The sequence below is a fragment of the Mustela nigripes genome, chromosome 16 (genome assembly GCF_022355385.1).
Source record: "Mustela nigripes isolate SB6536 chromosome 16, MUSNIG.SB6536, whole genome shotgun sequence".
Classification (NCBI taxonomy): Eukaryota; Metazoa; Chordata; class Mammalia; order Carnivora; family Mustelidae; genus Mustela; species Mustela nigripes.
This window is the reverse complement of record NC_081572.1, coordinates 5,287,076-5,301,842: the sequence shown is the minus strand read 5'-3', so window position 1 is coordinate 5,301,842 and position 14,767 is coordinate 5,287,076. Positions and strand designations below refer to the sequence as shown.

General features: G+C 58.5%; 1 protein-coding gene across 1 annotated transcript; it reads right to left on the bottom strand.

The window, feature by feature from the left end:
• Nucleotides 1-9,474: 9,474 nt before the first annotated feature.
• Nucleotides 9,475-13,977, bottom strand: TRIM47 (tripartite motif containing 47). Its single transcript, XM_059379047.1, has 6 exons — nucleotides 13,163-13,977; nucleotides 12,008-12,103; nucleotides 11,521-11,751; nucleotides 11,142-11,340; nucleotides 10,660-10,734; nucleotides 9,475-10,388 (listed from the first exon to the last, which is right to left on the bottom strand). The coding sequence occupies exons 1-6, from the start codon at nucleotides 13,850-13,852 to the stop codon at nucleotides 9,748-9,750; spliced, it is 1,932 nt and encodes a 643-aa protein (XP_059235030.1). The 5' UTR covers nucleotides 13,853-13,977; the 3' UTR covers nucleotides 9,475-9,747.
• Between the last annotated feature and the right edge of the window lie 790 nt (nucleotides 13,978-14,767).

Here is a 14,767-nt window from a genome sequence, read left to right as displayed (position 1 = left end):
TCCCTCTCTTGCTGTGTCTCTCTCTCTGTCAAATTAATAAATAAATAAAATATTAAAAAAAAAATATTGGGGCGCCTGGGTGGCTCAGTGGATTGAGCCGCTGCCTTCGGCTCAGGTCATGATCTCAGGATCCTGGGATCGAGTCCCGCGTCGGGCTCTCTGCTCGGCAGGGAGCCTGCTTCCCTCTCTCTCTCTCTCTGGCTGCCTCTCTGTCTACTTGTGATTTCTCTCTGTCAAATAAATAAATCTTTAAAAAAAATATATATATATGACTCTGGGGCACCAGGCTGGCTTAGGAGAGCACGCGACTCTTGGTCTCAGGGCTGTGAGATTGAGCCCCATGTTGTGTGGAGATTACCTAAAAATAAAATTTTTAAAAATAAAAAGAAAATCTTAAAAAATAATAACAGTAAAATTAAAATATATGACCATGTGAACACATTGTTAGAGTTACTTCCAGCTGTGAATTGGGCAGTGGTTTCCAGCACCCATGCCGAGGGGCTCAAGGGGAGTTCATTGCTGAACCAAGACACTGGCAAAGGGCTCCATCTGAGCCCAGGGCTCAGACCTCAGACCTCTCCTGCCTTGGAGTCCGCACAGGCTCTGCGTGTTTCCAGAAATGGTCACTTTTTGCTGAGTTGTAACCGTTCCTATTCTCCAGAGGGAAGCTTTTTTTTTTTTTTTTTTTTTAAGATTTTATTTATTTATTTGACAGAGAGCACAAGGAGGAAGAGAGGCAGGAGGGGGAGCGGTGGGGGGGAAGCAGGCTCCCTGCTCAGCAGGGGCTGGATGCAGGGCTGGAGCCCAGGATCCTGAGATCATGACCTGAGTGGAAGGCAGAGGCTTAACCCACTGTGCCACCGAGGCACCCCCCACCCCAGACCAACTTTGGGACAATTTTTATTTTAGATTTTGTTGTTCTCTGCCATTTTCTAGTTTAGTTTGTCATTTGAAAAATTGCTAATTGCTATGCACTAAATTGATTTTGCCACCTCCAGCTTGAAAACCTCTGTTCCAGAAGAAAGGCTGAGGTGGGGGGGCGTGATGGGCGAGGGAGAGAAGGGAAGGCTGGAGTTGAGGCCAGCACCACTCCGCCATGGGGACCTGCATCCACCCAGCGTCTAAAGCTGATACTGTCTCCTATTTAGGGTTCCCGAATTGGTATGCTAAGGGGCTGTATCCGTGTGCTGTAGGTAAGTCCCGGCCTCTTTGTGTGGTCCAGGAGTTGTGTGGATATTACCTCCTTTCTTCACTCTTCACGTGGTAGCCGACTCAAAGACAGAGAGCCATCATTCCCATCTCTTAGCCAAGAGGGCCGGCAAGCCTTCTTGATCCCGGGGTGGGCTTATGGGTTCTCTAGCGGGATGGCCTCCGTGCTGGCTGAGCACAGAAGTGGCCACCTCCTCCGAAGACAGAAAGGCCCACAGTGTGCAGCTGGGGCTGTAGGGCTGGACCGGGGTCAGTGGCTGGACCTAGAAAGGGGACGGGGTGCTTCCCAGAGCCCAGAGACAGGAGCAGAGTTCGGGGGATTCTCCAGGGGTAGGCCCCCTGCCCTGCTCCCACGCAGCAATCCCAGGAGGTGGGGTGTGGCTGTTGGGAGTAGGGGGGCTGAAGGCCAAGAACTGTGGTTTGGGGTTGTGTGAAAGGGTCCAGTCAAGAGGCAGAAACCACTGTGGCTACTGGACCTGGGAGCGTTCACTGTAGAGGATTAAAATAAAGCTATGGTAATGGAAAAGGTGAAGGAACCCAGGAGTGTGAGAAGCTGCCACCACGGGGGGGGGGGGGGGGGGGGGGGGGTCTTCGTGCGGTGGGGGGGGGGGGGGGGGGGGGGGGTAGGGGGGGCGGGCCTGGGAGCAGCTAGAGACTTGGGGCTGCCCCCACTTTCCAGCCCAGCAAGCTCTCTAGTGCCCCCTGGTGGTCGAGCCTGGCAGGGAGCCGGCAGCGGTGGCCCCCAGACCCCAGCATCTGGAAGCCTGACGTAAGGAGTGAGAGTTATGGGTGGAATTGTGTCCTCCCCAAATTCATATGTTGACATCCTAACCCCTAGTACCTCCGAATGTGACCTTAAGTGGAAGTAGGCTTGTTGCTGATGTAATTAATAAAGATGAGGTCATTGGGGGGGGCATCTCATCCATTAGGACAAGTGTCCTTATAAAAAAGGAGAAATTTGGACCCAGTCAGGCACACAGAGAGAAGGCCAAGGCCATGAAGGCAGAGATCTACAAGCCAAGGATTGCCACATGTTGTCAGCAGACGGTCAGAAGCTAAGGGCCTGGTACCGATTCTCCCTCACAATCTCAGAAAGGACGAAATCTGCCAAGACCTTGCTTTCAAACTCTGGCTTTCAGAACTCCAAGACTAGTTCAGAACTCCGAGAATAGTTTCTGTTGTTCAAGCCACCTATTTTGTCGTCCTTTGTTCTGACAGCTCTAGAGGACTGCGACAGTGGGTTTGGAGCAGAAGGACAACAGCTGGGCACGATCCCCAAACCTCGCTTGGCCTGGGGGAGAGGAGGCTCACCGTGCAAGGACCCTTGAGCCCAGACGATGGGCCTCTCAGCAGCGGTCCCCATGGAAAGAAGATTCCCAACCCCCAGAGAAGCTCTCCTGGTTCGAGGCACTGTGTAAACCCCAGATGATTGTTCTACCTAGGACCCCCACCGCCCCTCCAAACGTCCCTGAGGTTGAACATCTGACTCTCTTGACAAAGGGCAGCTCTGCGCGACGTCGGAGTGGCAGACGCCACGTCAGGCCCGGGTGATGTGGACGTGAGCTATTTCGGGCCACGTCATTTTGACTGGGTCTTTCAGTGACGCCTGTTCCTTGCTCCTCCATGGGGAGGCAGAGCCAGGGCACGTCTGGGGTTTTTTCTGGTTGCTATGGAGATGAGCCCCACCCCACGTTCCCAGCCCAGACCTCCAGGCTCTGTCAAGTTCAATGTCCCCAGCGGCAGCTGCAGGGTCTGTTGCAGCCGTTCCCTGCTGAGTGTTTGCGCAAACCTCCCCCTGCCTGTTTCCACTTCTGTGCCTCCCAAACCCCAGAGAGCCAGAAAGACATGGGCGTCACCTCTGAAGGTGTCCCCTCCGCAGCACTGAGGAGCCACCCCTCGGATGGAGGGGCCTCAGGGAGAAGAGAGACCAGGAGAGACCAGGAGAGGCTGTCCTGGATATGGGCCCCTCCCTGCTTGGCTGGATGCTCCTTCCCAGAGGTTGGGGTGGGATCCTCTTTCTGGAAAGACGCAAGGTGGGGGCATCCTTGGTCCTTCTCCCCCACTTTGCTGTCCTTAAACTCACGCCTCACCTAAACGACAGAGTGATTCTATACTCTCAAATCTGATCGTACTGTTTCCGCATGTGACACCCTGCTCTCAGGAAAAGCCCAGAATCCTGAGCAGGCTCTGCCCAGCCAGACCTGGCTTGTCCAGCCGGTGCTGTTCCCTGCCCTCATTGCCCTCCCGCTCGGCCAGGCCCTGCCCGCACCCGCCCTGGTTGTCCTTGGCCAGCTGGCCTTGGCTCTCCATCCAGGAGGTCACCCTCGGAAATGCACCCCCAACTCTAGCAGGGTCCCAGGCCACCTTTTCTTTTTTTCCGTCTCCGGGGAAATGTAGGTTTTGTTTTGTTCTGTTTTATTGTGGTGGAGGGGAGGCAAAACGTTTCCTCTGTCTTCCTGGGGTCTCTAGTGGGACCTGAGAATTAAGTCAACATCAAACCGATTAACAGGAGAAAAGCAGACAGATTTTACTTTTGTAGGTACCCAGGAGACTTCCTGGGAAAAAAAGACCCCAAAATTTAGGCCTAACAAGAGGTTGCACCAAGAGGAGTAATTTTGGAGAAGAAGGCTTGAGGAAGTTGTTTTAACAAGGCTGATTTGTACAGATGTCTCTAGGCCTCAACATCCTCTCTCTGGTGATAAGAACGCCCTTTTCCAGCTGGCGTGGGGAGCCCATCTTCACATGGGAGTTTTATCTCCTATTTTCAGGAAGAAAAGGGGGAGGCCAGAAGGCACTTCCTGCGTCTGTTGTCTTTCAGGTCTCTCTCACACAGGAGACACGTTCTGAATCCCCTCAGCGGTAAGATACACATAACATAAAGTGTACTCTTTTGGGGTGTCTGGCTGGCTGTCAGGAGATCATGGGACTCTTGTTTTCGGGGTTTGAGTTTGAGCCCCAGACTGGAGGCACAGTTTACTTAAAAGAAATGAAGTGTTTTAGTATATATTTATTTATTTGAGAGAGAGAAAAAGAGAGCATAAGCAGGGGGAGGGGCAGAAGGGGAGGGAGAAGCAGGATCCCCAATGCGCAGGGAGCCCCGACTGACTGACTTGGGCTCCAACCCAGGACCCTGGGATCATGACCTGAACTGAAGGCAGAGGCTTAACCCACTGAGCCACGCAGGGGCCCCTGTTTTTTTTTTTTTTTTTTTTAAAGATTTATTTATTTATTTATTTGACAGAGAGAGATCACAGGTAGGCAGAGAGGCAGGCAGAGAGAGAGGAGGAAGCAGGCTCCCTGCTGAGCAGAGAGCCCCATGCGGGACTCAATCCCAGGACCCTGAGATCATGACCTGAGCTGAAGGCAGCGGCTTAACCCACTGAGCCACCCAGGCGCCCGGGGCCCCTGTTTTAATCTTGTCAAGGGTACAGTTGGTGTCATGAAGCGCCTTGTCATGAGACCTCCGTCACTATCTCCAGATCTTTGTTATCATCCCAAACTGAAACTCTATCCCCACTAAAAGCTGTCTAGCCCTCTCCTCCCCCAGCTTCTGTTACCGACCATCCTCCTTTTTGTCTTTGAATTTGTCTAGCGTAGGAAACTCATATAAATAGAGTCATACAAGAACTATCTTTTTTGCTTTTGGCTTATTTTACTTAGTGTAATGGCTTCGAGGTCCATCCATGTGGGAGCAGGTATCAGGTATCGTCCCTTTCTGAGGCTGAGTCATAGTCCGTTATATGTAAATACCACATTTTGTTTATCCGTTCATCTCTCGGTGGACATTTGAGTTGCTTCTACCAGATGGCTACTGTGAATAACTGCGAGGAACATGGGTGTCGAAGTATCTGGTCAAGTTTCTCTGCTCAGTGCCCTTGGGTTTCTCCCAAAGTCCAGTCTCAGCCCTTGGGCAACAATTATCCTGTAGCCCTTTGTGAGGTCCCATGAGGGCAGGGCATGCCTATTTAGGTCCCTGATACCTGTATCCTTAGCACCGAACACAGTGCCCCACACTGAATAAATATTGTTAAATGAGTGAGCGAAAGTTTCCAGTCTTAGTGAGAGGATGTAATGTAGTGTCCTGGCAAACGAAGGTCTGGACTCATCCCAGCTCCTGAAGAACAGATCTGGAGATCTCCCAAGGATTGACAAATCCTCCAAGAGTACTGCTTTTGCTCAATTATTCTGGGGAATAATAACAATAGCAACAACACTTCTTGAAAACTCACTCTGGAGGCTCTTGGGTGGCTCAGCCAGTGAAGCGTCTGCCTTCAGCTCCAGTCATGATTTGGGGGTTCCTAGGATGGAGCCCCACATCGGGCTCTCTGCTCAGCAGGGAGTCCACTTTCCCTCCCAACCCTGCCTACTTGTGATTTCTCTCTTTCTGTCAAATAAATAAATAAATAAAATCTTAAAAAAAAAAAAAAAGAAAAAGAAAAAGATGAAAGGAAAGAAAACTCATTTTGTGCCAGGGCTTGTGCCAACCACGTCACCTAAATTATCTCTTTCAATCTTCGAAACAATGCTGTGCCATTCCAGTCTTATCCTGTTCCACCACGGAGGAAACCCAGGCATGGAGGGGCTCAGAACCTGCCCAAAGCTTATGGCCAGTAAATGGCGGAAGAGGAATTTTTAGCCCAAACTTTCTGATTCCAAAACTCACACTCGAAAACATTCTCCACTGCTGGGGCAGAAAAGCGTTGCTTTTTATATTAAAGCAAAATGGGAGCTCTTATGGAGTAATATTCAAAGTCTGAATGTCTTTTAAAGATCAGGTACACAGGATACCAAAGCCTATTTCCTGCCTGCCTCAGTGCTCTGCGCCATGGATCTCTGAACTTGGGTCACCCCAGCTCCTCCGAGGGTCCTGGGGAAGGAGGTGGAGGGTGAGGGTGAAGCCCATGACCGCCTCCTAAGGGACTCCTGCAGTTCCTAGAATCTTCTGGAAGATGTGCTGTGTAGCAAGGAAGTGGCCTACATCCCACTCTTTGCATGGTAGCATGTAATGGGAAAGCGTGTGTCATATGTGGGGCTGACTGGGCTGCAGACCCTGTAGCCAGATGCCACCTACACCCCTGCAGGACCTTTAGCACCAGCCCACAGGGCCAGTGGCAGCCCTCAGCCCCGCCCAGTCCAGCCCTGTCTTCCTGGCCAGGCCCTCTGGGCTTAGCCACAGTCTGGGTCCAGCCTCCTGCTGATCCTGGGAAGAGGGAAGTATAAGGAAGACTTCTCTGTGAGGGACGAGTAGGGAGAGGAGAGGATGGGGCCACTTTCCTCCTGGAGTGTGTGTGGGGGAGGGTGTGGGGGGTGCAAACAGGGGAGGATACAGGACCGCGCCTGCCTAGCCAGAGCCGTGCTTAAGGCCACAGCTCAGCCCATTGTTGGGAGCTCTGGAGCTCATTTTCCCACAGAGACAAAGCCCAAGTGGAGGTTGGCTCCCCGCCTGGCCCAAAGGAGCCAGATTTAACTAATAGCAACACAGCCTCTCCACCATTGTGTGTGACCAGCAGGGGCTGCTCGGCGGGGTGGGGGTGGGGTGGCTCTGGCCGAGACTCAGGCAGGAGCTTGGAGACCACAGGCTCTCGGGGCAGCTCTGCCAAGGGCTCTGGTGGCCGTGGGAACTGGGGTGTAGTGGAGGGCCATTCTTACACAGGCAACACTGCTGGGAAGCTCGGTGTGTGCACGTGTGTGTGTGTGTGTGTGTGTGTTTAGATTTCTAGGCACAGGACTTACCTAAGCCGTGGAATGTGGAGCTGATGTCCCGGACGGGGTGGAGCCAGGGCAGCTCCAGCACGGCCCCGTGCCTCAGTTTCTTCATCCGGAAATGATAGCGGTAGAAAGTTTGGACTAGATGGCTGGTTTTCTAATATTTTTTTTCTTTTCTTCTAAGATTTCATGTCTAAGAGACATAGAAAGAGAGCACAAGTAAGCAGAGCGGCAGGCAGAGGGAGAGAGAGAAGCAGGCTCCCTGCTGAGCAGAGAGCCTGATGTGGGGCTCAATCCTAAAACCCTGGAATCAGGACCTGAGCCAAAGGCAGCCACTTTAACCAACTGAGCCACCCAGGTGCTCTTAATGTTTATTTTTATTTATTTTTTTAATTTTAGATTTTATTTGTTTATTTGACAGAAAAAGAGAGAGATCACAAGTAGGCAGAGAGACAGCAGAGAGACAGGGGGAAGCAGGCTCCCTGCTGAGCAGAGAGCCCGATGTGGGGCTCGATCCTAGGACCCTGGGATCATGACCTGAGCTGAAGGCAGAGGCTTAACCCACTGAGCCCCCCAGGCACCCCTATTTTTTTCTTTTATACACTTTCTCTTTTTGCCAGCCATCTGGATGAAGCATGCACTGCCTCCTCTGCCAGCCCGCCCTGCCTCAGTGTACCTCCTTGGAGCCTGAGATCTTCTCCAAGCACCTCTTTTTTTTTTTTTTTTTTTAAAGATTTTTATTTATTTATTTATTTAACAGACAGAGATCACAAGCACCCAGAGAGGCAGGCAGAGAGAGAAGGAGGTGAAGCAGACTCTGCTGAGCAGAGAGCCTGGTGCCAGGACCCTGGGATCATGACCTGAGCTGAAGGCAGAGGCTTTAACCCACTGAGCAACCCAGGCACCCCATTCTCCAAGCCTCTCTCACACAGACCGTCCCGCTTGCTCTAGCATATCCCAGAGTCACCAAGCAAGGGCAAGGTTGAGGAGAACGCCCCAGGTGGGAGACAGCGCTGAAAGCCGAAGTCCGGCCCGGATGGCCCATTGCTAGCTGTGCAGCTCGGGTGAGCCAGTCTCCTGCGCTCAGCTCTAAAGCTGTGGTCGCTGGGATTTGGCCTTATGATGCCTGAGGTTCCAGGAGCTCTGGAAGCCTGGGATCATTCTGCAAGCGGCAGGGCCCGCCATGGCTCCAGGCTTGGCTAGTCGGGGCCGAATTCCAGCCAGGGGCCCCCTCTGTCTAGCTTACGTTCCATGACATGCCAGGGCCCTGCAAAGCCAGGGACCCGAGGTTCCTTACAAAGGGAGCGTGTGAGGCACTTGGTTCCTTACAAAGGGAGCGTGTGAGGCAGGAAGTGCCAAGCCGGGGGAGGAAGGGCTGACACCCAGCAGACGATGGGGCATTGGGGGGTGCTCTGTGGAAGGGGGGAGGCTGGCTGCAGGTGCCCGGACTCTAGCAAGCCCCCCTCAGTCCATGTGAGTGACGGTGACAGGAGCTGCCTTCCCCATTCTGGAGAGCTGGGGGCCCTGGCTGCCAAGGAAACCGTTTTGAAAACACAAAGCACCAGGAGCAAGGAGGCCCCGCCCGGAAAAACAACATCCTGGCTGCTGGGGCCAAGGCAGAGCTCTGAGGAGGGGCTATTTTTAGCAGCCCAGGCAGGGGAGGACTTGTATGGCCTTGCTGTCTGGCTGCATAACTCACCCATTGTCCCGTCTGACCTTGGGCTAGCGATGGAGAGGCCTCTGTCTGTCCCTGTCTTCCAGGCCCGGACGCCTCGAGGGGGCTCCTGGGCCACAGAGAACCCAGGGACCAGGACTGGCCTGGAAACACTCTCGCTGTGTAGCCTCTGGGGTGGGCACCCCAGGCCAGGCTGCGGGCCCTGGGGCAGCAGGGAGCGCCGGGCTTTATTGGGAGAGAAGCAAAGGCTCTGCTGGGGTGCAGGGCCCGCCCGTGTGCCTCAGTGTACCTCCTGCGTGGAGCCCCGTTCCAGCTGCGTGACTGGGTGTGGACACGGTGAGGCCCGCTCTGGAGGAAGAGGACAAAGAACCCTTTCTTGGAGATATTCTCGCCTCCAGCCACACCCTGGGGCCTGCTCGGCCACAACCCTCCGGGCTGAGAAGGTGTGTGTGTGACAGACGCTGGAGCTCTCAAACTTTCTTGCCCACGCCCAGGAGTAGTGTCCTGCTCTGGAGGCGGGGGGCAGTGTGCGGTCCGCATTTAGCCTTGGACATGAACACCAGAAGGCAGGTCCAGGATTGGATTGTGGCATCCAGGATGAAAATAGCTCACAGGGACAGGCCATGAGGCAAAGGCTCCGGCAGCCAGAACAAGTGGGGGGCTGGTCCCCTTGGGAGAAGCCGCCTTAGCTCCCCCAGCCCAGAACTGGGGAGCGGGCTGCCCCAAAGGGCAGAGGCCTTTTTTTCAGCCTCCTCCTCCTGGGCCAGGGCTCTCCCCCAACCTCTGCCCCCCACTCCAGGAATCCTGGAGACCAGATTTTCAAGACCAGCTCTCCAAAGATGAGATTTCTTGGTGGGTGGAGAGAAGGATAGAAAAAGGAGTCATTCATTCAACAAACATTTATTCAGAACCTACTGTATGCCAGGCACTGTCCCAGGAACCTGGAAAGGGTGGGGGCTGGGTAGCCTGGATATGCCCCTGCTCTGGCTTTCCCTCCCAGAAACAAGGCCTGTGGAGGAACAGGGTCCGAGGGGCACCAGAAGGGGCCTGGGGGCCTCCTCCTCGAGAGGCAGAAGGCCAAGTATACGGAAGGTGCGGGCCTCTAGGAACGAGAAGCCTGGGGCGGTGGGGGGCTCCGAGGTGCCTTCCATCGGGCATCACCTCCTCTTCAACACGGAGATGCAGGACTTCTTGAGGGGCCCGATCTGCAGATGGGCGTCCACACTCTCTAGGAAGAAGGCGGGCTTGAGCCTGCGAGCGAAGAGTCCCGCAAAGTGGCTGTCCAGGCGGCTCTGGAAGGGGTCAATGGGCGAGGCCAGGGAGCTGCTCCGGCGGGCCCGGGAGGCCTTCAGCCTCCGAAGAAGGCTCATCTTGCCGTCCCGCACGGCATAGAAGGTCAGGGCACGGTCGGCGTATTCGAGGCAGATCCCGACGGTGGGCGAGAAGGGCTGGGGCAGGGGCGCCTCGAGCCCGTGGAACCAGACGGAGAAGCTCCGGCCGTTCCACTGCAGGCAGCAGGAGTGGGCGTTGCGGCCCAGGCGGCCCCGGTCGTAGGGCTCTTGCGGGGAGAAGTCTTCGGCCATGACCCCCACACTGACCCAGCCCTCGATGATCTCCACCTCCCAGTAGTAGGTGCCCCGGTCCAGGGCGCCCTCGCCCAGCACCTGCTCGCAGTGGGTGAAGCGGGTGGGTGACTCGGGGTAGTTGATGGGACACAGCACCCTCTTCACACCTTTGGTCCCGAACAGTTGCAAGTACTTGTCTGCCGTGTCGCTGTCCAGGTCCACGATGTAGGCAACTGCTCCCGCGGAGGGGGGAGAGACAGGGGGCTCAGGCGCAGGCGCGGGCGGGACAGCCTCTCTCCCAGGTACCCCTCTCCCCACACACAGTCTCTCGGCTCCTTAGCGACCAGCACGCCTCAGCCCCACCGGAGAGCACCCCGAGAGCGGACCCAGTTCGCCCTAAGGATGAGGGGAGTGGGAATCCGGGTCTTCTCGTGCCAGGGCTCAGCCCAGCAGCCTTGGGAGGGCCTGGTGCAAGCCGAAGGGAGAGCCCAGGTGGCCACTTACACTTGAGGAAGTAATCCCTGGGAGCCTCACTCTCGAGGCTGTTGGTGCTGTCGGGGTCTTGGGACTCGGCATCGGCTGCAGAAGAGATAGTGGGGAGGGGTGCTCTGCAGTGGCCCGTGGCTGGGGAAGGGGTGCAAGGCGCCCCTGTGACCCAAATCCCTCACACCCGCGACAGGCACACACCCCAGTATGGCCCCCTGTCTTCACCTGCAAGCCTGGTCCTCCGGCTCTGTCCCTGCTCTACCTCCTCCCCGCTCAGCCCCTCAGAAGCTAGACGGCGGCGCAGGGGAAGCCCCCTCGGCACCCAAGGCTGTGGCTGAAGGGGCTGGACTGGTCATTACTGAGCTGTGGCTCCCCTCAGGACTCGTGACCCACCCTGCGCCCAGCGCACAGTTTCTGTCTTCCGTTCTTGAATGGATCCTGGGCCTGGGGGCCTGTGCAGGGAGCCTGGGGAAGGGTGAGTCACCTGGGGGGCCACCCACCTTCTGTGCCCAACTTCTGTAGCTCATCCTCGTCGCCGCCCAGCCCCCGCAGCTGCTCCCACTGGCTGGCACAGGCCACCGTCAGGGCGTCTCTCACCGCCCGCACAGCTTGGGAGGACTTGGTGAAGCTGAGCTCCCTCGGGGGACCGGGCCCAGGGCCACACCCCTCCTCCAGGGCCAGCCTCAGTGCCAGCAGCTCCTGTGCCGGATACGTGACTTTTAAGGCCTTGCTGGCGGCCGCTCCTTAGGCTGTGGGGGATTGCGCCGCTGGCTGGATGGCACAGCCCCGGGGGCCCAGACCCCACCCCCCTGCCTTCCCTCTCCATCCCTTGCCTGTCCCGGCTTTGCGCCCTCTCTGCCCCCTACGAGCTGCGCTGACCTGCAGGAAGCTGACCGAGTCGGCCTCAGGGACCTGGCTGAGGTCCTGGCGTGCCCGGCTGAGCCTACTGCGCTGTTCCTCCTGTCGCCTCAGGTCGCCCTGGGAGCGGCCCAGCATGGTGGCCTCCCCTTCCTCAATGAAGCCCAGCACCTCCGTCTGGAACCCCTGCAGGACAGCTGCGGCCTCGGTGAAGAGCCGGCACACCCTCTCCCGCTCTGCCAAGGCTGCGCTCTGCATGGGATGACACGGGACTAGGGTGAGGGCAAGAACAGCCCCCTTCTTTCCAGACCCCCACCTTCCCACCCTGCCCTCTTGTGGGGACAGAGGGACCAGATGGCCCTGTCCCAGAGCTGCTCGGGCTCAGCGGTGCTGCAGGTGGTGCCGGGAGGGTAGGCTTCTTTGGAGAGGACCAGAGCACGCGGCCGACGCCCGTTGCCCGGAGCCCGCTGCAGGACCGCACAGGCACAGGGTCAGCGTAGGGTCCAACCTTGATGAGGGCCACCGTGCGTCGGGACTGTGCGATGCCAGCACCCAGCTCGTCCATGCGGTCCTCCACGGCACTCAGGACTTTGGACTGCTCTGCCTGTGGGCGACACCATTAACTGACACGGGGCCGGCCGAGGCCGTAGCCCTACCTAGGGCTACCAGGCCTCAGCAAGAGGGAAAAGAGGGATGACCCGAGAGTGACATCTGTGTATGGGGGGGACTGGGAGTGGCCATGATGTCCCATAATAGGCCAGAGGTGCCTCAAGGCCAGGCAGGTGCCATTCCCAAGTGCCTGGCACTGGAGCACAGGCCGGCAAGCTTGTGGGCGGTCAGCCTCCCCTCTCTGACCAGTGGGCAAGTACAAGGCCATCCACGCTCCCTAACGCTGCTCCCACTCACTGGAGAGCTCCTTTCAGTGAGGTAGAGGCAGAGGTAGTGGGGTAGGTGCGGCACAGAGGGCGTTCAGCTGTCTTAGGGATCCCTGTCCCCAAAGAGCCTGTGTCCCCAATTTAGGCCTGAAAAATGGGGATTCCGGGCAAGTCCCCTGGGTCTTGTGAGTCACGGCTCCAGGCAGGAGAGACGGAAAATCCCAAGGCCAGCGGCGCCAAGACCGGGCTGGAGGCCAGAGGAAACTGGGGGTGGAGGTAGCTGACGACTGGGAACACATGCTCCCACCACGGGCCCCTGGACCAGCTGGACAAGAGCGGTCTGTATGCTGCGTCCACCCTCAGCCACACTCCTGTCGCCTGCCACACCCATCTCAACCTGATGCCTGAGCCCAGGCCAGATCTGAGCGGGAACCGGCAGGAACCCGGCCCGGCGGCGCAACAGCCGCTCTGCCAGAATCAGCCGGTGGAGACCCCGCGGGCCTGACTCTGCTCTCCCTTGCCTTAGACCCCCATCGGCCCAGACCCCGGCTTGCCCTACCAGTCCTTTTCGCGTTCTCTCTGGGCCCCTCCACACCCCATTCCCATCTCGAGCCGCGGTGTGGATGGATGACATTGTCAGAATTGGGAAGGACGGCAAAGAGTCTCAGGTTAGAGGAGGACATTAGGACCCTATCAGGAAAAGGGGTGGGGGGCGGGGATCCCTGGGCCCTCGGCGGCCCCCGCGCGGCCCTGACCCGCCCCGGCGCGCCCCCGGTGCCCGCGCCCACCTCCTGGAGGGCGCGCTCCTGCTCCAGCGGCACGAGCTCGTGGCCGCGGTGCTCCTGGGCGGCGCAGGCCTCGCACAGGCACACGCGCTCCACGCGGCAGTAGCGCTCGAGCGGCCGCAGGTGGCGCGGGCACAGGCTCTCCTCCAGCCGGCGCAGCGGCGGCACTAGGCGGTGTCCGCGCAGCGCGGGGCTGCGCTCATGCGGGCCCAAGTGCGCCGAGCAGAAGGAGGCGAGGCAGGAGAGGCAGGAGAGCGCGGCAGGCAGGGCGGCGCCCTCGGGGCACGCGTCGCAGCGCACCGGCTCTTCGCCGCCGGGCCAGGGCTCGGGCGCGCAGGGGGCCGAAGGCTCCGGGGCGCTGGGCGGCGCGCTGGGCGGCGTGGGCTCCGGGGCCGGCGCTCCCGGACCCGGACCCGGACCCGGGCCGGGCCCGGGCGCGGAGCCCGAGCCCTGGCGGAGCTGCAGCAGCTCGGACAGCGTGTGGTTCTTGCGGAGCTGCAGGCCGTCGGGGAAGGGCTCCTGGCACAGCGGGCAGCGGGCCGCGCCTCCGGGCCCGCCGGTGCCACCCGCACCGCGGTGCGGCCACAGCGCGCTCAGGCAGGCCAGGCAGAAGTTGTGGCCGCAGGGCAGCGTCACCGGCTCGCGGAGCGGCTCCAGGCAGATGGGGCAGCTGAAGGGCCCGCTGCCGTCCATAGCTCCGCGGCCGCGCGGGCACCGCCTGTTCTGCTCCCGCCCAGGGAGGGACCCTGCCCGCTCGCGCTGCGGCACCGCCCCCTGGGACCGAGGCCAAGGGTCCAGCCCCCTTCCGTCCCCGGCTCGGACCGCCCCCAGCGCCGCAGACCCGCCTGTGGGTCTCGGTATACCCGGCGCTGGCCAAGACTTCGCGGGGGGTCTCCGCCCGCGTGTGCCCCACACCTCCGGCCCCGTGTGACCCCGAGGGGCTCCTGCACCACCGTCCCTGCTGGTCCAAGGGGAGCGCGGAGGGCAGAGAGTGCGAGGCGGGCACACTGGAATGAAGCTGGGAAGTTCACCCCTCCATCACCCTCAGTTCCCCCCACAGCCGGGCCCCGGACTCCAGAGGGACCGGGCGTTCCCACCCGTTGCCACCGGGCCACTCCAGACCCTTCGCGCTCCAGACCTCCCCGAGGCACTTGTTAGCAAAGCTTCTGAGCTGCTGCTGACTGCAGAGAAAATTAACCGCTGATGTGCGCGTGTTTTTGCCCCTTAGCGACTCTATTTACCCCTTGTGGGGAACTTGGGCTTTTCCAACCCTGAAATGGGAAGTTGCTGTCACCCTCCAAGTCCCTCGTGTGAGGGAATTCAGTTCCCCTTCACGGACCCCCACCCCAACGCCCAGGCACTTGCGGTGTACCTGGGTCTGGGGGGTATGGGTTCCCCAGATGGAGGCATTGAAGGCTCATGCAGACATGCACTTAATGTTTAAAAAAATAAAAATGGCGGGACGCCTGGGTGGCTTAGTCGGGGAATCATCTGCCTTCCGCTCAGGTCAGGATCTCAGGGTCCTGGGATCGAGCCCCACATCCCCGCATCGGGCTCCCTCCCCGCCCCCTCCTGCTAGGCTGGAGTCTGCTTCTTCCTCTGCCACTC